Source organism: Eptatretus burgeri, chromosome 4, assembly GCF_056783735.1.
Source record: "Eptatretus burgeri isolate ZD-2024b chromosome 4, Ebu_testis_v1, whole genome shotgun sequence".
Classification (NCBI taxonomy): Eukaryota; Metazoa; Chordata; class Myxini; order Myxiniformes; family Myxinidae; genus Eptatretus; species Eptatretus burgeri.
Window position 1 is genome coordinate 100,747,420 of NC_140964.1, and position 27,123 is coordinate 100,774,542.

Below are 27,123 nucleotides of genomic sequence, written 5' to 3' on the forward strand. Positions count from 1 at the left end.
GGTCAATGGGCCGACCATGTGCCTCGTGGTTGCAGCAGGTTGATCGGCATCTCAAGGAGATGGGATGGGCCAGGCATCTGCCTGGGGGATGGCCAGACGGAGGCCCCTGGAGTACAGGCAGAAAGTGGACGCAGCGACGCGCTGCTCTGGCGCATGCTCCCATACCTGACCTGACCTGAGTTTTCAGTTGAACAAGGGTATCGTTAATGAAACATGAACCTTTAAAACCATCGATTTGGTGAAAAAAAACTGAGATGACGAGCAGTTAAACATTAATACTGTATTGCTGAAATGTTACTATAGCTTAACACTACTGCAATATCTCAAAATTAAGTTGTCATAAGCCACATGTCGACACACGAGAAATAGAAAGTGCAAAAAAAAAAAACATTCCCAAGAAGATAACGTAAACGATTTATTTTCAAAATATGCTCAAATTTGCATCTCTAGAAAAAAATGTACATCTTGAGCAACAAATAAATTTTTTTTTAATATAAAAACCTAGTGAAGGAGCTTTATTTTAATGCAAACAACACAGCCATTCTGAAACCTCCATAAGTAAACAGTTTCCAAAAGCCACTGGAACATACACACAGCTGCACACACTGCAAAAAATGTGAACCTCAATATAATGTATTAAAAAAAAAACTCATTTAGAACCGCAGCAAAAGACCATGCCTTTCACCATAATTCGCTCAACATCAAGAAAACCAACAAACAAGAGTCTGTAAACAACAAACATCAATGAAAACGTTTATGCCTCAATATCAGCCAAACAGCTGCAACTTTTGGTCTCTGAACTTGTGCTGGGCTCAGAGCAAGTTGGTGTATCTTCATTGGGAAATGAAGCCGCGGGTGACACCGCAAAACACACAAGTGGAACATGTTGACTGCATTCGGCATTTGAATGTACTGATGGTGGATGTTGTGAATGTCGCATTTGGGGCAGAGGTTTGAGAGCAGCGATATTCGTTGATGCAGCTACCAGCGAAGAAGTCTGAAAACAAAGGCAGGATGGAGGGAGTGGCTTTGAGTGCAGAAACTGTTCAGGTGCTGCATGACCAGAGGATGAAGATAGGAAGGTAAGAGCAGGCCTGGGTGGTTGTACATTAGTGTCTGGTGTAGCCATTGCCGAGACTGTTTCGAACATCTGCATAGAAACTGGAAAGTGCGAGTTGCATCGGGTCGATAAAGCTTGGTGAGATGTCGATGGAGTCGGTGTATTGAAGTTGCTCAAAAACTTAGTGAAGGTAATATCATGTTCCTCTGCCCTTGCGTTTTCTCCAAAATTCAAGGCACTTGTTTGAGATTTTGGTGTCAAGCCCCCATGTAGATCTACTGCCAAAGTTGGTTGTGTGGAGCTCAAATTATTGTTGAGTAAGGACATACAAGTACCAAAATCTTCATTGCAGTTCAAGTCAGGGTCAGCCAGTGAAATGACACTCACAATTGTTGGCATGGTGGATCCATTGCCTGGACAGGGAGAGAAGAGACATCAGATGTAACACAGTGCTTTATAATAAGTGAAAGAAATGGAGAGGAGTGATGGAATAAAGTAAGAATTAAAAAAAAAATTGTGAACAGGGACAAAGATAGGCAAAAAAAAGGAAGACAGGGGTGTGGGAGGAGGAGGGAGACATGAGGAAGGTTGGGAGGAAATAAGAGTAAGTGGAAAGAAGGGACAACTAGCAGCATAAAGGGGGAGTGGGATTGGGGCAGGGGAGCTGCAAACCTGCCTTCCCCACACAAGTACAATGAATAATACCAACCTGACAGAAGCATGATTTAAAGTAAGCGAAGTGTCATTTTCAGTCATTTACTTCTATTGTCATGCAATAATATCTGTGTGAATGTTTCCTTGCCAATTTCTGGAATTTACCTCCACACAAATGCAGTTCAGCTTACCCATCAGGACCATACTCTGAAAAGAACATTGGTGCTGCCGAAGCAGTCTCCTGGGCAATTGGACACAATCCTGAATGGGTCGCCACTCCGACACAGGATGCTGGACCTCATTTCATATATATAATATATATATATATATATATATATATATATATATATATATATATATATATATATATATATATATATATATATATATATATACACACACACACACACACACACACACACACACACACACACACACACACACACACACACACACACACACACACACACACACACACACACACACACACACACACACACACACACACACACACACACACACATATCTCATACATACATATATAACAGCCTGGTGTTGGTGGAGTGGTTAGGGTAGCGGCTTGGGATCCAAAAGGTCCTGAGTTCAAGCCCTGTTGGCCGCTTGAATTAATACACACCAGGAGGTTGACTCAGCCTGTCATCCTTCCGAGGTCGGTGAAGCGAGTACCAGTGTACTGGGCCCGGTGCATGCCCCGGTTAAAATAGGTGTACCATATCCCTGTGTCGTAAGAGGCGACCAGAGTTGCGGCAGGAAGGGCATCCGGCGTAAAACCTGTGCCAAATCACTATATGGATCCTACGGATGATCCGCTGTGTCGACGCCGAACGGGAGCAGCCGAAAGAAAAATAAGAAATATATTCATATTGTTACGTTTGAGGTGGGGGGGGGGGTATGCATTCAAAGGGTAATTAGGATGTTTAATTAGGTATGCCATGCTGTTCGAGTTTACCAGGATCTCGATGTAATAAGTAGCAATTCAGTGGTGATAAGTTGTCGAGTAAATGTCCATTTCTTCAAGGGGGAAGTGATAATTGTCACGTAATTAGATAGGGACACAGGATAGGGTAAATGTGTCTGCGTAAACCCCTTTTAGTAGTCCCTGGAGGCTGGCCGTGACGTCACAGGACAGTGCTGCGGATGGCTCCGCCCCGTGATCACGATTGGTGGAAGGCGACGGCGGTGGGCCAATAAACGGCTCGATTGGAAGTGACGAGGACGGGAGGATAAAAAGGTTTTGTTCGGGGTTGAAAAGAAAGAGGAAGAAGATCGGGACAAAAAGATCGTGGTTTTTTTGGGGGTGGAGGTTGTTGTGCTGGAAGCGTGCTTGTTGTTGCGCGGATTCGATCCTGTTTTTTATCGTGTCTTGGAGCCTTGCTGAGCCTCGTGCCTCACCTTGGTTGGCTCTGGGGTTCTGCTGACTCGGAGTACGGGGTCGAACGGCGGACGGACCTGCCTCCCTCTCCTGCTCGCAACTTGGCGCCAGAACTGGTTCCCTGGCGGCTGTGAGCGGACTTGGGCCAGGACCAGGAGGTCGACAGCACCACGGTTTCTCCTACCCCCCCTGACGAGAGCAAGGCCAGCTCGTCCGACGCCAATCCAGGGACAGTTGCGTCCACACCACGGTCCAGCCTGACCACCAGAAATAGCTACGTGTGTGTGTGTGTGTGTGTGTGTGTGTGTGTGTGTGTGTGTGTGTGTGTGTGTGTGTGTGTGTGTGTGTGTGTGTGTGTGTGTGTGTGTGTGTGTGTGTGTGTGTGTGTGTGTGTACTTGGCGCCTTAGAGGGTTTGAGGTTTGTATATTCATTGGAATTGTCTGTGTTTTCCCCACGCCCGATCCCACACCATCCCGTCGAATCACCCCGGATCCCTCTTCTTGCCGAGTCTTGTTATTTCTGGTTAATAATAAAAACAAATAAACATCATCAACTCAGTGAAAAGTGACTCGTGCCACCTTCCTCGTCCCGTTTGCGGTAGAGCGATTAGAACCGCCATGTTTGGGTTATAAATAAATAAACCGCCTCCATCGTTTCGGCTCATTCTACGTTGGCGGGACTGTTCAAGTCCCGTGGACGTCACAATAAATATATATATATATATATATATATATATATATATATATATATATATATATATATATATATATATATATATATATATATATATATATATATATATATATACACACACACACACACACACACACACACACACACACACACACACACACAAGCCGGTAGGTGACATGGGTGGTCGCTACGTATTTGCATACTAGTTATACAGCTTTTGACGGATCGGGCTGAAAATTTTTGACAGAGGTTGATTATAGTACGCATAAAAGCACGGAACCCGATTTTTGATTTTCGAAAAAATCATTTTTTGGGGATTTTTCAAAAAATTCAAAGTCCCGTTGCTAGGCAACAGTGGCGCCCATAGCAACGTTGCTCAAAAGCATACAACGAGATCCTGGTATGAACCTACCTGTCAAGTTTCATCAAAATCGGTTGACTCCTCTGTCCTCTCGAGCTGTCTGTTACAAACAAACACGCAAACATACAGACAGACGGAAAAAGTGAAAATAAGGGTACTCTCGTGACCACCCAATATATACGTATGTATGTATGTATGTATGTATGTATGTATATATATATAATACTGGGTGGAGTGGCGTGCGCCTGCAATCCGGCTACTCGGAAGCTTGGGTTGGAGGATCACTCGAGGACCAGAGCTCTGCTATGAGAGGGTGTAGGGCAGCCCAGAATCATGGCGAAACCCAATCCTTATCCCTGTGTCGTAAGAGGTAATATATATATATATATATATATATATATATATATATATATATATATATATATATATATATATATATATATATATATATATATATATATATATATATATATATATATATATACATACATATCTCTATCTTCTTCTTCTTCTTTTGGCTGCTCCTGTTAGGGGTCACCACAGCGGATCATCTGTTATGATCCACATACTGATTTGGCATAGGTTTTTACGCCGGATGCCCTTCCTGATGCAACCCTGGTCGCCTCTTAAGACACAGGGATATGGATTGGGTTTTGCCATGATTCTGGGGGGCCTACACCCTCTCATAGCATGGCACAGTGCAGAGCCCCCGTCCTCCAGCAATCCTCCGAGAAGTCGGATTACAGGCGCACGCCACTACGCCCGGATATATGTATGTATGTATGTATGTATATATTATAAAAAGCCTGGTGTTGGCGCAGTGGTTAGGGCAGCGGCTTGGGACCCAAAAGGTCCTGAGTTCAAGCCCTGTTGGGCCACTGAATTAATATATCTATATAGACTGCATATATGTATGTACTGGCTGAAGTACCTGGTATTACCTGGGAAATTTGCCCTATTTTCCTCACACTGGTTAGACTAAGGCATTAGTTGTATGGAGAAAATTAGGAAGGCTTCTTTTATTCCTCAGATTTATGGAAGGAATGGCGGATCGGCCCTGCTTGAGCCATCGGTTGTTGCACAGATGGTGGAAATGATCACGCAACAAATTAAAAAAACATAATGGATGCGAATATGCAAAAAATAAACAGCAACACGGATAAAAATATGCAACAAATGCGGGGTGAAATGCAGCGCATGGGGCGAAACCTCCAGGAAGGGCAGAAGGCAATAAGGACGGGCATAAGAGGAATCATGGCGATGCCACGTGCTGGAGCGAGCGAGCTGAGGGGGAGTGTGGACTGTCGGCCCCACGGTGGAGGACAAAATAATTCGGGAGACGTGTTGGACAAGACTCGTAACGGCAGAGAGAGAGTGACGGTGACCGAGAGGGAAAAATTTAAAAGGGGAGACTGAAACGTGTAAGACGAGACACGAGGTGACGACGGTAGAAATAATAGTAGAGACGAAGGAAACGAACAAGGTGACGGAAACGCAAATAGTCACGGAAACAGACACGGGAGATGGAGGATGAATTGGGCGGGGTGGAGGAAACTAAAAACGAACACACACACACACACACACACACACACACACACACACACACACACACACACACACACACACACACACACACACACACACACACACACACACACACACACACACACACACACACACACACACACACACACACACGTAGTGGAGGACAATGGGGGTGAGCTGGTGGAATGTGTTGGGACCCGATGCAAGCAGCAGAATGGCCTCCTTCAGGTACAAGGGGAGGGACTGTGTCCCCTTGAGGCGGATCGTGACGAGGAGAGTCCGGTCGAGCCTTGCGAGGTAGAGGGGGCGAGTGCTGCGAATGGGTGCACGCGGAGCTTGGGGGTTATGGAAACCCTGGGACTCCTTGTGGTGGTGCTAATTCACTACGTGGTTGTTCCGGTGTGTGTGGTGTCGAAATGTGTGTTTGTGAGTGTGCCGAAAATGGTGTGTATGAAACAACGCATGTGGATGAAGCACCGCGTGTGGATGAAGCACCGCGTGTATATTAAACACAGTGTGTGACAGGAACCGCGTGTGTGATTAGTATGGTGTGTGTGACTGAAAGGGGATGTGAGAGAGAGACCGCGTGTGTGAGGTGGCGGTATGAGAGGGAGATGGCGATTAGCATGCGGGAGACCGCAACCGCATGTCCTAGTGTAATGGTGAGGTGTGTGAGCATCGTGGCACGCAGGAGTGTGCGCGTTGAATGGCGACGACAACTGCGACAGATGAGGGCAAAGGCCGAGTAGCGGCCGTAGCTGTTTTGGGGACCGTGCCGGGTTTACCCAGCTGCGAGCGCGAGGTTCGGGCCGTGCTGCGCACGAGGCCGCCACGTGCGTGCTTGCGGGAGTGAAGCCCAGTCCGTAAACGCACGCAGTGGATTTGCCGATCCCGCGGATGCACAGAAGGTAGGCTGGATTACGAATTTGGACCGGATGGGTTCTCCACGTGAGCATGTGTGTGAAGCTCCGACGGGCAGAGCACATGTGTTCGTGTGGGGAACCCCTCAAAACGCGAAGCTTGTTTTTTGATGCGCAGGGAGGGTGACGTCGTGGCTGCATGGTTGAAATCCGGCAGAAGGGAATCCCTGCCAGATGTTACCGTCCAAGAAGGGACGAGGTGCGCGAAGCGCGAGCAGCTGCCATGACATCACTGAAAAGAGCGCAGGTTGCGAGTTGCCTCGCCACTTCGAGTGGACATGAGCCCCAGGCAGGGGGTGAAAGACCCAATGTTAAGGGGGCACAGGAATGCTAGTTAGGTGGATGGGTTAGAGTTAGTTAGACCGGCTTCATGGGGACATGGGTTGGTTGTTCCTCATGGAGCCCGTGGAATGGATTAGTTAGAGGGATTTCAGTTTAGATTGAGGAAATGGGAATTTGTTTTGGATTTTCGGAGACATGGACAGACTGGAAATGTGTAGAGGGGACGTAGCTTCGCCACGTAGAGTAAATGGAACGTGCATGAGATTAAGGGATTACGAGGGAGCACGAGTTAGTTAGGGGATATAATTAGGAAGAATGGCAGTGTGGAGTGTTGGTTTGAGTGGAATAGAGTGAAAAGTGTACAATGAGTGAGTATGGGACAGCGGGCCCAAGTGTGTGAGTGGAGCGAATGTGGTATGCATGGCGCAAATGACTGGTTGGGGGGAGGAGTAATTCCCACCCAAGTGACCCCGGGGTCAGTTTAATGTTAGCTTGTGGGTTATTCAAATTTACTAACAGGAGGTCGTTTTGTTGTTGGTGTCGAGAGAAGGCACGAAACCCGTTTGGAGGGGTGCAAGAGTTCATGGACCGGCTGGGAGCGTGGCTGTGGAAAGTTGAGTATTTGTTTAGTGGGCACCCCAGGCACCGGACCAGTCGGCCAGAGTAGGCCATGGGCTCAAGAGGGGCCAGGATAGTGTAGTGGGCACGGGCGACCCGTCGGAAACGAGACCCGTAGCGCCAGAATGCCACGGGGGCAGTGTAGTGGGCATGGGCGACCCTCGGAAAGGGACCAGGGGCATCAACACGCCACGTGGGCATCGGAGGGGGGCAATGCCAGAGAGGGCAACCCCCCACGTTGTAGGGAGCAGCTAGGCTCGGAGGCAGCCTACGGGCCTGGGGTGCCATGGTTAGAGTTCGGCAGAGGGGGAGTTCCTGCCAGTTGAGCCACGCTGCCCAGCCAGGAAATTGTGTGAGGGCACGAATGAAAATTTGAGGGCAAGGCCCAAATTTATAATGCACACCAACACAGACGATGGGAATCATGGTTTTTAGAACCGATAGTTTTAAAGTGTGAAGCGTTTTTGGAAAGCCCCGGGGTAGTTTCAGGTTAATGAATGTTAGGGTAGACAGGAGATGTACCCCTTCGCACCATCCATCTCTTCGCTCGTTGTAGGCCGCTGGACTCACCTTGGTAGATCGCTGAACTCTGAGGAGGCCATTCTGAGGCTTCGTTGGGCCTCAAGACAGGACGTTAGTCTCTCCCTATTCCCCTCCAGAGAGGGAACATAGGGGTTGGAAGTAGGCTAGGTGGACATGATAGGCAAGCCGGACAATGATGATAAAGGGGGTTAGGGAGACAATTATAAAAGGGAAATAAAAATAGAGGGGCAAAATTTTGTTTTGTTTTGTGGCAAATTAAGGGAGTGGGTATGGACAGAGACAGGCAAAGGCGATAGAGTGGGGGGAGACAGTAGGCTAGGTCTGAGCCCGCCTTCAGGGCGGCCGGCACCACCGCACTCCCTCCAGACCTGATGGAACCACACCAGAGGCCGGCCAGCTTCATTGCCGGCCTGTTGTGCTGCAGCCGCCTGTTCTGCATGGACTAACTATTAAAACAACTTCACAGCGCAGGAACATTTTATTTGGACCGTTCGAGTAACCTGGTAGGTTTCAGGTAACCTGAAACGGTCTCGTGTGACTCGTTCGGTTTGCCAAGTCCCACATCATAAAGACCCAAGAGGTCCAGTCTGACCCCATTGCCTTTGATGGGGGTCTTTTTCCTGCTTTTCTTTCGAATGAATGTTGTGGCGCCGAGTCCCTGAAGTAAAACTGTGTAAGTGACTGTACATTAATAATTACTTATAGACGGTTGTAGCGCTTTGTCTTGCCCATGTGTCGTGCCGCATTCATTGTTTGTTCTGTATACGTGCATGTTGGTGTTTTTGAATGACAGCATCATTGTTCCTGCATACATAGAGTAAATAAATGTGCTGGTTTAAATGTAAACCTGTTCTTTGCATCCATGCCCCCATTGAAATGCCATCTTGTATTGCAGAATATTAGTTGGCTTTTAAATAGCCGGTAAAGTGATCGGGTTATTACCCATCAGACGAGGGTCGGGACCCTAACTGGCAACATTTACTTACCGATATAACTGAGCTAAAGGACCTGAATGTTGAGTGCGATAGCTTTCCAAATCCACAACAATATGTATTCATATATATATATATATATATATATATATATATATATATATATATATATATATATATATATATATATATATATATATATATATATATATATATATATTGTTACGGCTGTGGAAATTGACAGAACGCCATAAAGTTCCCGAGATTAGTTAGGCCGATAAGTCCGTGTCCAGATAGATTTCCCCACCGTTGTTTAAAGGGAACTATTCATGTTAACCGGGCTGTGATCTTTGAGTTTGCCGTTATTCTTTACTATCGTTATTTTGGACCAACCACGTCCACCACCAACATCTTTCTCAACAACCGCTTTACAACCACCACCATCGCTCTCAACAACCGCTTCAGACCAACCGCCTTCCACCACCACGAGCACACCTGCCTCTCACCAAACCACGCCATCCTCACTACTTCGCCAGCAAACGTCAACATCTCCACACCACAAACATCGCCGCACCTTCATCTCCGAAATGACGCCATCTTTGCGCCAGCCGCGGCGAGTCCGCATCGAGCGGCGTCGCTGCAGGCCGACGCGGGACGTTTGCTTGTCGGATCAAGCTTGGTGATCTCGCGCACGTCCGCTTTCCGCGCAGAGGTCAGAGGTCGAGGATTGGAGGCCAAACCGCGTCTCACCAGCCCTATAAAAGGACGAACAGAGCGCCAAGCTCGCGTTCGAGTTTGGTCGCGTTCGAGTTGGGTCGCGTTCGAGTTGATCGGTCGGCCTGAGTCAGTCTGGAGAGGTCGGGGAGTCAGGAGGAAGCCAGAAGCCAAGGAGCTGTGTGGAAGTCTGGGCTCGTGGTGGAGTCAGGAGCTTGGAGCTTGCGGTCGGTGGAGAGTCCGGGCGTCGCGAAGGAGACGTGAGCTGGGAGCGCAGCCTTGCCTGCTGTGTCGCGCGGAACCGCGTGTTTGTGTGGAGAGAGTTCGCCAGCCAGCGACAGGCAGTCCGACGTGATCGGGCTTCGGCGCAGTTCGAGCATCACTGAGGGACAGACGGGTTCTTACAGAGCATCAACTCGAAGAGAGCAAAGACCCGTTCGTTCCTCTCAAACGAGTTGCCGACAGACTGAATCACCCGGCCGCTTGGCAACGCCCGAGCTCGACCGCGGCTACGCTAGCTGCCGTGGGGAAGGAGCATCGCTGGTCGCCCAAGCGCGTTCGTGTGGAAAAAGCCGGAGAGAGCTCACCTGCCACACGGAAGGCCCGAGCTCGGCCGCGGCTACGTGAGCTGCTGTGGGGACGGGACGTCGCGGATCGCCCAAGCCAGACACCACGAGGGTGCGTCGCTGCAGGCCGACGTGGGACGTTTGCTCGTCGGATCAAGCTTGGTGATCTCGCGCACGTCCGCTTTCCGCGCAGAGGTCAGAGGTCGAGGATTGGAGGCCAAACCGCGTCTCACCAGCCCTATAAAAGGACGAGCAGAGCGCCAAGCTCGCGTTCGAGTTATTATTGCAGAATATTGTATTGCAGAATATTAGTTGGCTTTTAAATAGCCGGTAAAGTGATCGGGTCCAATGGGACTGCGCGATATTACCCCGCTCGGTTATCCCAAAAGGAAGCGGGCTGCTTAAGCGGCTCGTTTCCAAGTGGTCCCGTTGAGGTACAACCTCTCGGTAACATACCTGCGCGAATAATTAGGTAAATCGAAGATTTGGCGATCGGACCCTGTCGCGCGCGGGTAGGGTACGGACAAGGTTGTGGTGGGATTGAAAACCCATCCGTGACTGGTTTCTGACGCCATTGCAGAAAGTCACGACTGGATTGTCCGTTCGGTGGGTGAACCGGCTGCGATTGGTAAAATGCGATCGTTCACACGCCGGGTGGGCACGAATACTATAACAATATAAAAAATATATATATATATATATATATATATATATATATATATATATATATATATATATATATATATATATATATATATATATATATATATATATATATATACATATATATAGGAGCCTGGTGTTGGCGCAGTGGTTAGGGCAGCGGCTTGGGATCCAAAAGGTCCTGAGTTCAAGCCCCGTTGGGCCACTGAATTAATACACCAGGGGGTTGACTCAGCCTGTCATCCTTCCGAGGTCGGCGAAATGAGTACCGGTGTATACCCCGGTTAAAATAGGTGTACCATATCCCTGTGTCGTAAAAGGCGACCAGGGTTGCGTCAGGAAGGGCATCCGGCGTAAAACATGTGCCAAATCACTATGCGGATCATACGGATGATCCGCTGTGGCGACCCCAAAAGGGCGCAGCCGAAAGAAGAAGAAAGATATATATATATATATATATATCTTCCTCTTCCTCTTTCGGCTTGCTCCCGTTAGGGGTTGCCACAGCGGATCAACCGTCTCCATTTCGCTCTATCCTCCACATCTTCCATTGACACTCCAACCACCCGCATGTCCGCCCTCACCGCATCCATGAACCTCTTCTTTGGCCTTCCTCTTCTCCTCCTGCCTGGTGGCTCCATCTTCAACATCCTTCTCCCGAGATACTCCGTTTCCCTCCTGTGCACATGTCCAAACCATCTCAATCTCGCCTCTCTCACTTTGTCTACAAACCGTCCTACCTGCGCTGTCCCTCGAATATACTCATTTCTTATCCTATCCATCCTCGTCACTACCAATGAGAATCGCAGCATCTTTAACTCTGCCACCTCCAGCCCCGCTTCCTGTCTTATTGTTAGTGCCACCGCCTCCAAACCATACAACATAGCTGGTCTCACTACTGTCTTATATACTTTCCCCTTCACTCTTGCAGCTACCCTTCTGTCACAAATCACTCCTGCAACTCTTCTCCACCCACTCCATCCTGCCTGCACTCTCTTTTTCACTTCTCTCCCACACTCCCCGTTACTTTGGACAGTTGATCCCAAGTATTTAAACCAATCCACCTTCCCCACCTCAACTCCTTGCAACCGCACCATACCACCACCCTCCCTCTCATTTACGCACATGTACTCCGTCTTATTCCGACTGACTATCATTCCCCTTCTCTCCAGTGCGTACCTCCACCTCTCAAGGCTCGCTTCAGCCTGCTCCCTACAGATCATGATGTCATCCGCGAACATCATAGTCCATGGAGACTCCAGTCTGATCTCATCCATCAACCTGTCCATCACCATTGCAAACAGGAAAGGGCTCAGAGTCGATCCTTGGTGCAATCCCACTTTAACCTTAAACCGGTCCGTCATTCCTACCGCACACCTCACCGCTGTCACACTGTCCTCGTACATATCCTGCACGATCCTCACATACTTCTCCACCACTCCCGACTTCCTCATACAATACCACAGCTCCTCTCTTGGCACCCTATCATAAGCTTTCTCTAAATCCACAAACACACAATGCAACTCCTTCTGGCCTTCCCTATACTTCTCCATCAACATTCTCAAAGCAAACATCACATCAGTGGTGCTCTTTCCTGGCATAAACCCATATTGCTGCTCACAGATCATCACCTCTCCTCTCAACCGAGCTTCCACTACTTTCCCACAACTTCATGGTGTGGCTTAACAACTTTATCCCTCTGTAATTTCCAGAGCTCTGCACATCACCCTTGTTCTTGAAAATCGGAACCAGTACACTTAATCTCCACTCCTCCGGCATCCTCTCACTTTCCAAGACTTTATTAAACAATGTGGTTAACAACCCCACTGCCATCTCTCCTAAGCACTTCCATGCCTCCACTGGTATACCATCTGGGTCAACCGCCTTTCCACTTTTCATCTTCTTCATAGCAGTCCTCACTTCATCCTTACTGATCCACCCCACTTCCAGATTCACTATCTCCACCTCTTCCAACCTTCTCTCTCTCTCATTTTCTTCATTCATCAGCTCCTCAAAGTACTCCATCCACCTTCTCAACACACTCTCCTCGCTCGTCACCACATTCCCATTTGCGTCCTTTATCACCCGAATCTGTAGCACATCCTTCCCAGCTCGGTTCCTCTGTCTTGCCAATCGGTATAAATCCTTTTCCCCTTCTTTTGAATACAACTTCTCATACAGCTCGTCATGTGCCTTTTCCTTGGCCTTTGCCACCTCTCTTTTTGCCTTTCGCCGCCACTCCTTGTACTCCTGCCTACTTACTTCATCTCTCTGACTATCCCACTTCTTTTTCGCCAACCCCTTCTTCCTTATACTTTCCTGTACTTCCTCATTCCACCACCAAGTCTCCTTATCTTCCTTCCTCTGTCCAGATGTCACACCAAGTACCTTCCGAGCTATCTCCCTCACAACTTCTGCTGTCGTTGCCCAATCATCCCACCCATCTTTACCACCATCCAACGCCTGTCTCACCTTCTCCCTAAATTTCACGCAACAGTCTTCCTCCTTCAGCTTCCACCATCTGGTCCTTGGTTCAGCCCTCACTCTCTTCCTCAACCTCACCTCTAAAGTCATCCTACAGACCACCAATCGATGCTGTCGAGCTACACTCTCCCCTGCCACAACCTTACAGCCACTAATCTCTTTCAGGTTGCATCTCCTACTTAAGATGTAATCCACCTGTGTGCACTTTCCTCCACTCTTGTATGTCACCCTGTGTTCCTCCTTCTTCTTGAAATACGTATTTACCACTGCCATTTCCATTCTTTTTGCAAACTCTTCCACCATTTGCCCTTCCACATTTCTCTTGTTGAGACCGTACCTCCCCATCACCTCCTCATCCTCTTTATTCCCTTCCCCAACATGTCCATTGAAATCTGCTCCAATCACCACTCTTTCATCCTTGGATACACTCTCCACCACTTCATCGAACTCACTCCAGAAATCTTCTTTATACTCCATCTCTTTATATTGAACACACCTCGTGTGTTTGTGTGTGTGTATGTATGTATGTATGTATGTATATATATGTATATATATATATATATATATATATATATATATATATATATGTATATATGTATGTATGTATTCATATACGAGGTATGTTCAAAAAGTATCCAACCTAAATTTTTCATGCGTAAACAAATAAAGCGAGGGAGGCGTGGTTTGGTGCACGTATGTAGGCAATCCTAATTCATATGCGTGAATGTTTTCCCGCCTGCAGAAGCTGTCAGTCGCCGACAGACTGCTGATGAGTGAGGAAGTGTAACTGAGCGCCGTCAGATTTTCGTTTTTGACAAAATGATGGAAAAACTTGAACGACGCTGCATCAAATTTTGTGTAAAGCTTGGCGATTCCCAAGTGGAAACGATCCGCAAGATTCAACAGGCCTTCGGGAATGAAGCAATGGGCACCACACAGATAAAAGAGTGGTACAACCGCTTCAAAGATGGTCGCACATCAGTGGAAAGTGAAGCACGTTCTCGTAGGCCCTCAACATCTCGAAATGAGATCATCATTGACCAAGTGAGGACCCTGCTGATGCAGGATCGTTGAATCACGATCAGAGAACTTGCAGACAAGGCGGGCGTCAGCATTGGATTGTTCCTTCCATTGTGACTGAGGATTTGGGCTTAAGGAGAATCTCAGCGAAGTTCGTGCCAAAGCTGCTAACGATCGAGCAGAAGCAACTCCGTTTGGAGATCGCACAGGACATGCTGGAGACTGTGAACAGCGATCCCAACTTCTTCAACACAGTGATCACTGGCGATGAGACCACAGTGATCCGTCATTTTGTCAAAAACGAAAATCCGACGGCGCTCACTTTCACTTCCTCACTCATCGGGGGTGGTGAGGGCAGCGGCTTGGGATCCAAAAGGTCCTGAGTTCAAGCCCCATTGGGCCACTGAATTAATACACCAGGGGGTTGACTCAGCCTGTCATCCTTCCGAGGTCGGCGAAATGAGTACCAGTATACTGGGCCGGTGTATACCCCGGTTAAAATAGGTGTACCATATCCCTGTGTCGTAAGAGGCGACCAGGGTTGCGTCAGGAAGGGCATCCGGCGTAAAACATGTGCCAAATCACAATGCGGATCATACGGATGATCCGCTGTGGCAACCCCTAACGGGAGCAGCCGAAAGAAGAAGAAGAAGATGTGTGTGTATATATGTGTGTATGTATATATATATATATATATATATATGTATGTATATATCGCAAGTCGTTGACTTACGACTGATCGACTTTACGACCACGCCCGCGATATGTACTGCATGTCTGGCCACGTCTGGCAGCACGAGTGTTGCCTAGCTGGGCGTACGACAGTTTCTGCCCCAGCGCCTGGCAGTGCTAGCGTGTTGGCGTGGTCTAGGTATAGCGCAGTTTATCTGTGTCCGTTTGTCTTAAAATTTATACTTCAAACCCTCAAGATGTCTACCAAGAGGAAATTATCTTTGTCTCCTCCTCAACCTGCCAAGAAGGAAAGAAAGGCCATTGATCTCGCCATGAAAATGTAGGTGATTAAACAGTACGAAGGAGGAAACAAAGTGAATGCGATCGCACGTGATCTTAAGTTATCACACTCTACTGTGTCGACGATTTTGAAAGATAAAGAAAGGATTCGTGAAGCTGTGAAAAGTTCTGCACCCATGCGATCGACAGTTATAACGGTGCAACGGACCGGGTCCATCCACGAAATGGAGAAATTGCTGCATGTTTGGATGGAAGATCAGATCAAAAAACGGACACCTTTAAGCCTTTTTACTGTGCAGACGAAGGCTAGAAGTCTATTTCAGACTTTGAATGAGCGTGCCGGAGAAGACTACAGTCAATAATTTGTAGCAAGTACTGGCTTGCTCAGGGAAGAAAATTGCTAATCAGGGAAGAAAAGATTCCAAATTCATAATGTTCGAGTGACTGGAGAAGCAGTGAGTGCAGATGAGGAAGGAGCTCGTAAGTTTGTGGAAAGTCTGGATGAAATAATTACGCAAGAGGGGTATCAAGCAGAGCAGATTTTCAATGTGGATGAGACGGGATTGTTTTGGAAACGGATGCCAACACGCACTTGCATCTACTAACATGTTTTGTATTTTTTAAATTTAGTATATTTTGTAACTACTGTAAAATGTTTTCTATTTTTGGATGTTTTTGCAAATATTAAACCAATTGTACTGTCGTATGCAGTGTTTTACTTAAACCTGACGGACATAAAAACGTTATACAGTAACAATAAAAATGGTTTTTATAACCATGGTTATAACAATAATGAACAAAGAAAATGTTAATAAAATATGACTTACAGATGATTATTATTTCATGATACAGTATAATATACATTCGGTAATTTTTGCATAGGACTATACACTATAAATAAAGGTTGGCCGACCTACGATCAAATCGCCTTAAGACTGGTCGGTCGTAACCGATCGCGGTCATAAGTCGACGACTTACTATATATATATATATATATATATATATATATATATATATATATATATATATATATATATATATATATATATATATATATATATATATATATATATATATATATATATATATATATATATGCATATACACACCAAATTTCATCCGAATCCGTCCACAACTTTTTGAGATGTCGCGCTGTATATAATTTTGGCCCTATCTCTCAATGGTGAATAATCACTTAAAAAATTCTCTTAGTCGGATCCGGATCCAGATCTTCACCAAAATCTAATCAGTTTGTCCTCGTTGCACACCCAACCTGTCCACAAAATTTCATCCGGATACATACACAGCTTTTTGAGACATCCTGCACACAGACAGATAAACAGACAGAGAGGGGTGAAAACATATCCTCTTCAGTTTTGGTGGTGGAGGAAATGAACAAACAAAAGTTTCATATTCAAAGATCCAAAAAATTCTGTAATCCAAAAACCGTTCGAATAAAAATTTGGAGTTGAGAGTTTTCACTGTATTAGAATTAAGGAATCGACCCGTTTATGTTCGCATCGATTCTCGGACTTTGTAACCCTGTATTAAGGACACGTGAATAAGGATGTCATCCTGCTTGTCACCGCCAGGAGGCGGTGTTGTAACATTTAGTGTCTGTGAGAGGATATCTCAAAAGGTTACGGACGGATGCGAACAAAACTTGGTGGACAGGTTGGGTGTGTGACAAGAACGAATTGATTAGATTTTGGTGAAGACTCGGATATGGATACTGGAATTTTAAGTGATTCTTCACAATTGAGCAATCGGGCCAAAAATGGTATTTCAAAAAGTTGTGGAGTGTGGACGGATTATGACAAAACTAGGTGGATGAGTTGAATCGGTAACAAGAACAAGCCGATTAGTCGGGATCTATATCCAGCCTATGTGTGGCATAGCCTGGTGTTGGCTTAGTGGTTAGGGTGGCTGGCTTGGGATCTTGGGGTCCTGAGTTTGAACCCCGTTAGCTGCTGAATTAACACCAGGTGGGGTTGTCAGCCTGTCATCCTTCTGAGGTCAGCGAAATGAGTACCAGTGTACTGGTATAGGGACACAGCATTAGCAACATAGTCGATCCCTAACAAAATGATAGCTACCTGGCAACCAAGCTGCCATACGCAAGAACAAGAAGAACTGTGGTACAAAACGTAAACTGTTCAGCCTGGCGGAGGTACGTGCTCTTCCGAGTGCTGTTCTAATTAGGGCTTCAAGCAAGTGCTGAAGCCCTATTGAATTCGTTAGTATTATTAGGGTACCCTGTGAGTACAGGGTACCCTATTGTTTTTCTTCTGTTTATTATTACGCATTATTATTATTATTCTTCCGCCGGCATTTTGCACCCTTTTTCGCTTTAAAAATCATTTTCTCTGGAACACTAAGTCCGATCGACAGGAAATTTTCACCATAGTATGTATCTTTTTTGATAGCACAATCACGTTATAATTATGACGTCATTGGTCACGTGGTACGGTCGCCATCTTGAAAAAAGCGATAAACTTTGGACATCTGTATCTCGGAAACCGTGCAATGGAAAAAATTTTCGTTTGATACATTTTACTAAGCTCCCTATGGGGAACACGTGTGATTTTTCGTGACGTCATAGGTGAAGCGATATACCGGTGAAAATTCGTCAAGTAGAACGCCATATGGGAAAAATCTGAAAAATTCTGAGCATCATCTACGCCAAAAATCACTGACGAAAATGTTTTTTTGACGTCATCGATGACGTAATTCGGCCGCCATCTTGTTTTTTAGTGTTTTTTTTTTTAAAATCTTCTTCTCCAGAACGGCTATGCAGATTAAGGCGAAACTTTACACGCACATTCCCCCTGAGGTCCTCTTTCAAGTTTGTTAATTTGTTGTTGATACGTCACATGGTTTGGCGGCCATCTTGAAAAAACCCTAAAACCTTCAAACATCTTCTTCTCCAGAAGCGCTGGTCCAATGAAGGCGAGATTTCAGAACTATATTCGTGACATGTATGCGATGCAAGTTTGTTAATTTCAAAGTGATAGGTCACATGGTTTGGCCGCCATGTTGGATTTAAGAAAAATATTAAATAAAGTTTTCTCTGGTATTTCATAAGCCATCGAAGCGAAAATTTGCAAGTGCCTTCCTCGCTCAAGTCTGCATACATGGTAAAAATTTTACCTCAGAAGTCACATGGTTTGGCGGCCATCTTGGATAGAAAAATAGACTTTATCCGATTTACACAAAACTTCACACACTTGTTCGGGTCGACGATGGAAAGCAGAATTTAAATTCATGATATCCTCGGTCACAAGGTTCGGCAGCCATCTTGGATTGAAAATGAATAAATTTTAAAAATCTTCTTCTCCAGAAGGGCAAGACAGATGAAGACGAAACTTCACAGATATATCTCGCATGAGGTCCTTTCTCAAGTTTGTTAATTTGTTTTTGATCGGTCACATGGTTTGGCGGCCATCTTGAAAAAACCCGAAAACCTTCAAACATCTTCTTCTCCAGAAGCGTTGGCCCAATGAAGGGGAGATTTCAGAACTATATTCGGGACAGGAAGGCGATATAAGTTTGTTAATTTCGAATTGATAAGTCACATGGTTTGGCCGCCATCTTGGATTTCAGAAAAATATTAAATAATGTTTTCTCTGGAACCGCTTAACCAAACGAATCGAAAATTTGTAATTATCATCTAGCAGGCAGTATGCACGCTTGGTAAAAATTATGATGTCACACGTCACATGGTTTGGCGGCCATCTTGGATTGAAAAACGCACCTTTACCGATTAACACGAAACTTCACGTACGTGTTCCAATACCCAGTTGGAAGCAGAATATACATTTCTGATGTCATAGGTCACATGGTTCGTCAGCCATCTTGGATTGAAAAACAATATCTTCAAACGTCTTTTTTCTCTGAAGCGGCTGAACAGATCCAGGCGAAACTCCACCACTATGTCCGCCTCTCACATGACGAATAAAAAGTTCCCACCCCCTTTTTGAGGTACGATGCAACGTTTGGCAGCCATATTGGATTGAAGGAAAAATATTAATTAATGTTTACTCTGGAACTACTGCATCAATAAATGTGAAACATCAAGTTTATGGTGGAACGCTCATGCGGAATGAGGGTTTGAAATTTCAACGCGATCGGGCCCAGGTGTTGGCAGCCAAGTTGGTTTTTAAGAAAAATATTAAATAATGTTTTCTCTGGAACTGCTTAACCTGGAGAAGCGAAAATTTGCAGTTATCATCCACCATCGTGTTTGCACACGTGGTGCAAATTATGACATCACAAGTCACATGGTTTGGCCGCCATCTTGGATTGAAGGATAAATATTAATTAATGTTTACTCTGGAACCGCTGCCTCTATATATGCGAAAATTCAGGTGACATGCGAAATAAAAGTTTAAAATTTCAACCTGATCGGTCACGCGGTTTGGGAGCCAGAATTATTTAATTATTTGAATCTGGAAGCCAGTAATAACGAAATTGAATGCTTTGTGCTGCCCGGTTCGTAACTCATCTGTTCCGTGCCGTCTCGAAGCAGGCCTGTGTTTGTATCACCATTAAATAATGTTTTCTCTGGCACCGCTTATCCTTTCAATGCCAAACTTTGCGACTGTCATCTGCAGAAAGTCCCATGTTGTATCAAAGGCGGACGGACTGGGTACCCGGTCATCACTGCCAGCAGTTATAAAGTGGCAGTTCTAGTTATTATTATTATTATTAACGGCGTTTTTATGTTCTACTGACCGATTTTGTGGCGGATCTGGAGGGAAAACTGTCGGATGAAATTCAACGAAACTTAACAGGATTATTACTCACCACCTGAAGTTTATACTCTGAAACATTTGATGACGTAGGTCACGTGGTATGGCGGCCATATTGGATTTTATCCAAAACCTAAAAACATCTTCTTCTCCAGAAGGGATAATCAGACAGCCTCAATCTTTTGCACACATTTGCTCAGTAACTTGGGAATGTAAAGTTGTTAATTTGGTTGAAATCGTTATTTAATTTATATGATTTTAAATGATGCTGATTCGCCTCATTAAATATGCAAAATATGCAAATGAGAGTTGAAAAAATTAAATGACAGATTTAGATAGTACATAAACAGGGGACTCCCAATATATTTATACGATGTCTGTATTTGACCCCAGTGAGCCCCCAGCGCCCCCCAAAGTTGAAAATGACCCATTTTTGAAATGTCATAAAATGAAAACAACGCTTAGAGTAAATTCAATGAAACTTATCAATTTAATTACTCTCCACCTGAAGTTTATACTTTAAAAATTTTGATGACGTAGGTCACGTGGTATGGCGGCCATATTGGATTTTCTCCAAAACCTAAAAACATCTTCTTCTCCAGAAGGGATAATCAGACAGCCTCAATCTTTTGCACACCTTTGCTAAGTTCGATGCTAATGTGAATTTGTTAATTTGGTCGAAATCGTTACATAATTAATATGTTTTAAAATGATGCCGATTCGCCTCATTAAATATGCAAAATATGCAAATGAGAGTTGAAAAAATTTAATGACAGATTTCGATAGTACATAAACAGGGGACTCCCAATATAGTTATACTATGTCTGTATTTGACCCCAGTGAGCCCCCAGCACCCCCCAAAGTTGAAAATGACCCATTTTTAAAATGTCATAAAATGAAAACAACACTTAGAGTAAATTCAATGAAACTTATCCATTTAATTAATCTCCACCTGAAGTTTATACTTTAAAAATTTTGATGACGTGGGTCATGTGGTATGGCGGCCATATTGGATTTTCTCCAAAACCTAAAAACATCTTCTTCTCCAGAAGGGCTAATCTGACAGCCTCAATCTTTTGCACACATTTGCTAAGTTCCATGCTAATGTTAATTTGTTAATTTGGTCGAAATCGTTATTTAATTTATATGATTTTAAATGATGCCGATTTGCCTCATTAAATATGCAAAATATGCAAATGAGAGTTGAAAAAATTTAATGACAAATTTAGACAGCACATAAACAGGGGACTCCCAATATATTTATACTATGTCTGTATTTGCCCCCAGTGAGCCTCCAGTGCCCCCCAAAGTTGAAAATGGCCCATTTTTGAAATGTCATAAAATAAAAACAACGCTTGGATGAAATTCAATGAAACTTATCCATTGAATAATTCTCCACCTGAAGTTTATACTTTGAAAATTTTGATGACGTAGGTCACGTGGTATGGCGGCCATATTGGATTTTCTGCAAAACCTAAAAACATCTTCTTCTCCAGAAGGGGTAATACGACAGCCTCAAACTTTTGCACACATTTGAAGGTTCCATTGCAATGTTAAGTTGTTAATTTCGTCGAAATCGTTGCATAATTTATATGATTAAAATGATGCCGATTCGCCTCATTAAATATGCCAAATATGCAAATGAGAGTTGAAAAAATTTAATGACAGATTCTGATAGGCCTTGAAGAGGGGACTCCAAATATGTTTACGCTATGTCTGTATTTTACCCCAGTGAGGCCCCAGAGCCCCCCAAAGTTTAGAATCACCCATTTTTGACATGTCGTAAAATGAAAACCAAAGAAGATAGACAAAAAGTGACCACAAATTCTGGAAGATATTTTAACGTTCTACAAGTTCGCCATTTACATTAATATGCAAATGTGCAGTTATTGGACTTTTTTGAGGACTTGAAAATTTGTCCAGCCTCGATTTGTCCAATGTGAAGTTTTTTTCACTATCATGTATTGCTATGGGCTTTTCAATCCTTCATCGATATAACTTGAGGGACCCCGTAGCTGGACCCCATTGCAGACTTGAACTAACTTTCTAACTCGGAAAACCCATATCATGTGACAGGGTGATGGTGTTGAAATTTGTTAAAATGGAGGCACGCCTTGAAGCCCGGGATTACTGGTTTACCAGTTTTAATTTAGAATTGTGATTATTTTTTGTCTTCCCATCCAGGATGATCACATTTGTCCTGTTTCATGCCCTTGTGAAATTGTTCATTTGTTTTGGCCTGCATGCATGTTTGCCTGCCATCCATCCCATGCAAACCATTCCAGCATTATTGAGTATCTCTGGAGGGCCAGTGAGTTAAAAGGGAGATAACCAGCATCATGTTTAGAAATGCTCATTAAACCATGAATCGCCCACAACCACTCGGGGGTTTTGTGTCCAATTAGGCCTTAAGCCAGCCATCTTCGAGACAAACGACTTCAGTGTGTGTGTGATTCCCACTGAGAATCGCTTGCAGTTTTTGGTGGGAGTTGTCCATGTGACACTACTCTCAGTTCTTCTCTGATTTGAACAGTTTTAATCACTTGGTCTGGTGCTGAGCTGTGTTTTGCCTTTACTGATACACTTTGAATACCAATATAATGGAGCAGACAAAAACTATAGGTCGTCTTGTACCCGCTGATTTATTTCCAGAAAGCTGTTAAGTCTTTTCCTTTCCACATTTCTCACATACTAGTTGCTATTATCCTGCTCAGGTAGCTTTTATTGTTTTTGTGTTTCATGTTTGATTTCATCATCAATCTGATTTACCGATGGGAGAAGAATGTTGAGGGCAAATTGAAATATTTACCACTGTTGTCATTCTTCTCCTGCTGGTAAACACTCGGTGAATCTAGATTCTGCACAGGTTTGCTTCCAACAAACTTTGTCGGGGCCGTGTTTGTGCTGTGCATTGCCCCAGAGTTGAAATGGGAATGCAACGATATGTTGTTGAGGGAAAACGGGAGCGGTAAACTATATGTTGATGTTGTGCTTGCTGTGGAAGTGGTGAGCGATGAAGGTGGTGTCATCACCGTGGAGATCATTGGTACAGCCACGTACTGTAACTGGATTGTGACAGATGCAATGCCTGCAAAAGGAGGTAGGCAATATTTACCCCATATCAACACAACCAAAAATTACAGCTGCCTCCTCCTCAAAAAAAAAAAAATTATATATACTTTCCCACAGAACACCCTGACACAGGGGGAGGGTTACATGACAAGATTCAATTTTAATACTAACTTTCAGACTACTCCAAGAGAATGCTTTCATCTCTAGTGAGCTGAGATGAGATTTAAAGTGTTTTGAAATTCTTCTCAATGTAAAGCACGATCCAGGAAACTGATTTTTGTTCAAACTTAGGAAAACATATCAACAATTGAATAAATTATGCCTTTTCACAGGATAGTAATATAGATGATGGAATTGCAATAGCCTATGGGAAAAACAAGACTCAGGAGGTGAGAAAGTTCACAAATTGCTCCCACATTAGTGCAGTGGTTCAGGGGCCAAATTTTTGTCATACCTTGCACAACTTTAGAACAAGACAAAATTGGTATCATTTTGTTCCTTAGGATGTCTGCTTAAGGAAAAGTGATGTTGTACTCGTGAAATCTCTTGCTGACATGGCATATTAACCCCTTGCATCCGGAAACATTGAAAATATGGAAATAGAAGAAAATAAAATTTATTTCCCGCATAGGTTTTTATTCTAACTGAATGGTAGAAACACTCAAAACACTCACATATATGCTGTTCTGATGTACTTAAGCAACTGTTTTTGTGCTACGAACTATGTTAATCCTTTAACCCCCCCCCCCATTCCAGCACTTTACCCTCAACACTTGAACACAGCTTTGATTTACTGCTCCAGCAGAGCCGATAATTTTGTCATAGCATGTTGTCAGGTACTTCACACAGGAATTGTATGTTCCAAATAATACAAAATCAAGATAGCAAGTGAATTTAACTCTTTATGTTCCGTGAAATAAGTTAAGCTTTATCAAGACAATATGAGAGTCCATTTTTCAGGATCGGAAATCACTGTCAGGTTTGGGACAACCTTATCACTTTCTCTCCAGGGCTTTGCATTTTACCACAATGGGATTAGTACATTATTCATGAACAGATCAACTTGCATAATTTATGGTCCTATATTCAGGCTTAATATCCTTCAGTACAAAACAAGAAGAATGATTACCAGCACCCAAATCATCAGAAAAGGGATCTTAGGTATCTCCACCATCTGTTTCACCTTCCAATTAAATGGATTACTGCAGTCTGACCTACAGGAGCAGATCTGTATGCACTCTAGACCTGCTTGCAAGCATTGGCATTTCAGACCTTCACAGTTCTTGTCCGTACAATACAAATGTGTAACATCCCTTACTTCAGCAGGAGCAGATTCATTCATGTAGAAGACAGGTCGAAGTCCATTCACGTTGTCCATATGCCATCCATGACCGACAGGACCCGCGATTTCTGGTCTAGCAATATGACTGACACCATATCATGGTCTGATATCAGGCACGAAGGGAGTGTTGCTTGTAGGCGTCTTCTGTGGGAGGCAGTTGCGAGGCTGGTTTGTCTGTGGGAGGCAGTTGCGAGGCTGGTTTGTCTGTGGTAGTGGCAAGGTGATAGCGCAAATCATTCAATGATGCTTGTTTTTTTGCTTTCTTTCCATTCATTAGCAAGGCAAAGTCCATTGCAGATGATGTGAATGACTCTTCATCCTGGAGGTTCCCTAAACCTTACAGTGCTTCGGCATTTTCCATGAGGACTGAGTAGGCGGTCTTCTTTCCCATCCGTTACATGGAAGATGTACTGTCCCAACCAGACAGTACATGGACTGCGGGTAGGACGTTGCACACATCTTGTCCAAGTGTTCGAGCTATTTCATGGACCGGGATGTAGCGTTCTCTTGAAATGTCTTTTCCAGAATGTCCACAATGCATGAAGACCTCACTAGACAACATCCCTCGACTCCAGTAGTAAAGTAACATGACTAAGACATCAGTGTCATCACATCTCAAGATGATTCTTGAGTGATGGGTTGACAAGTTCACTGCATGCAATAGAAGGCGAGTGTCCACTTCCTCATGGGTACACTTCAGATCATGGATGTCTGACACACCGTCTTCATTTACCTCTCTCACTAGTTCACCCTCTTTCAATCCTCCAGCTAAAATGACTGATTTCCCCGCAGGCAACAACTCACTACCATTCGTGCAAACATAATCAGATGAATGCTGCAAGACCTGCCTTATTTGCTGCCGACTTCAGAAAGCATCGATAGTTGGGAACATTCCTGTTACCCTGTATCAGGATGGTACTCCCAGCATCTGAGGTTCCACGACGTTCCCTCTCTGACGACTTGATGCTAAGCTCCTGGTCATATCTATCAACCACAATAGTCACTACATCAACATCCATATCTCTATTGTTCAAGATCCTGATAAGTCTCTTCAGTACAAGCTTTCCAACATCATCGAAGGTTTTGAAATGGTTGTCATTTAGACCCTGGATCATGGCCATGCCATCAATGAGGTAGGCATCTGTGTTTACAGATGCTGGTGGAAGAACTACAATCTCGGGCCCATTCTTTCAAGTTTGTCAGCAAGATCCGACTTCTTCGTCTTCCTCATTTTGCCATCATCATGAAACATGGACGTGGGTACCCCTGCTAACTCGTACTGCAGGACTTCACGCATGTCGATTTCACGGTATTTTGACACTGCAAGCAACTTCCAAAACAGCACCTCTGTGTCAAACAACAGCTTCCTATCTTTGTCATTCTTGAGACATACTTTCATTGAAGTAAAAGTTGCAAGCGGTGTTTTATGGATTGGCTCCCAGAAACCTGTAGACCTCTCTTCCATTCTCTCTTTGACAAAATTCTCCATCATGGATTTCCCGTTTTCGGGACCTTCTGTCAACGACTTCTCTACTTTCTCAGTTGCGACTTGGCCAGTGGTAATGTTCACCAGTTTAGCTGGAACTGAATCAAGGCCGAACGGATTCTGGCATTGATCAGAAATACACCCCTTTATCCTGGAAACATCATTTTGGTCTTTGCTTTTTCGGGCTGCACAAAGTTCTTCATAGCCCTTCTTGGACTTTGTAGTCTGTTACATCGACTTGAAGCACTGGGAATACTCGCCAGTCACATATCTAGTGATGAGCCAACGCAGCAGTGCACCTTTCCTCAGGGTGAAATTGACCACACCACCTCTGCTTTTTGCTTCACGGTTGATACTCTGTTCCAAGGCTTGGTCAGTCGGGACGCAGTTGAAACTGTTTTCTGACCGTCCCACGATAAGTACATTTTTTCCTTGTACATTTCCAGTGCGGTACATTTATCAATAAATTAGCGGGTTGCCGTAACATGTAGTTACTGCTATTCACAACAGATGTCTCTACTGAGGTGATCAGAAATGATCAGTATATGGGTATTGTTTTTAAACAGAGAAGGAAAAGGGGAAAGGTAAGTCACAATCAGCAAACTTGTAACCTGGCCTTGGCCCCAAAGGGGTTAAGTACCGGTAGCCAAAGAGTCTTGAAGTGTGCATGTTATTCTGACTCAATTGGCATACCATAGAATGAAAGTGAAAGTACATGTATGTCAAAACCATGCTTTTTTCAAAAACACTCTCTCCTCATTTGAAATGTTGTATAGAGATTTACCTTTGCCTTCCCTTTGTTCTTGAGAACAGGAAATCCTACTTTGCTAGACAATTCATTGCCATTGTTGACTGTTTAGTCATGAATGGTTTCAACTCATTGTTTTTCAAAAGAATGAAAGCTGGTAGTGACATCTATACCCAGGCTTGGTCATCTATCATATTCTATGGGAGGCAACATCAACAAAAAAATCAAGGAATCTCAGAAGATGAAAACTATATAAAAAAAAAGCTTCCCGTAATAGGGGCTGAAGGGTCAACGCAGGGTTTT

The 27,123-nt window shown here is 44.4% G+C and overlaps 1 protein-coding gene across 17 annotated transcripts in view; it reads right to left on the reverse strand.

Annotated features, from left to right (window-relative positions):
• Positions 1-402: 402 nt before the first annotated feature.
• LOC147028760 (uncharacterized) overlaps positions 403-27,123 on the reverse strand; it is a 377,598-nt gene continuing 350,877 nt past the window's right edge. For 14 of the 17 annotated variants that reach the window (XM_085879466.1, XM_085879463.1, XM_085879462.1 and 11 more), the window contains 2 exons: positions 22,982-23,260; positions 403-1,473 (listed from right to left, as the gene is read on the reverse strand). In XM_085879466.1, coding sequence (XP_085735592.1) covers positions 755-1,473; positions 22,982-23,260 — 998 coding nt within the window. In that variant the 3' untranslated portion in view covers positions 403-754. The remainder of the gene's footprint in view (positions 1,474-22,981; positions 23,261-27,123) is intronic. The other 3 variants (XM_085879470.1, XM_085879480.1, XM_085879471.1) reach the window with 2 other exon arrangements.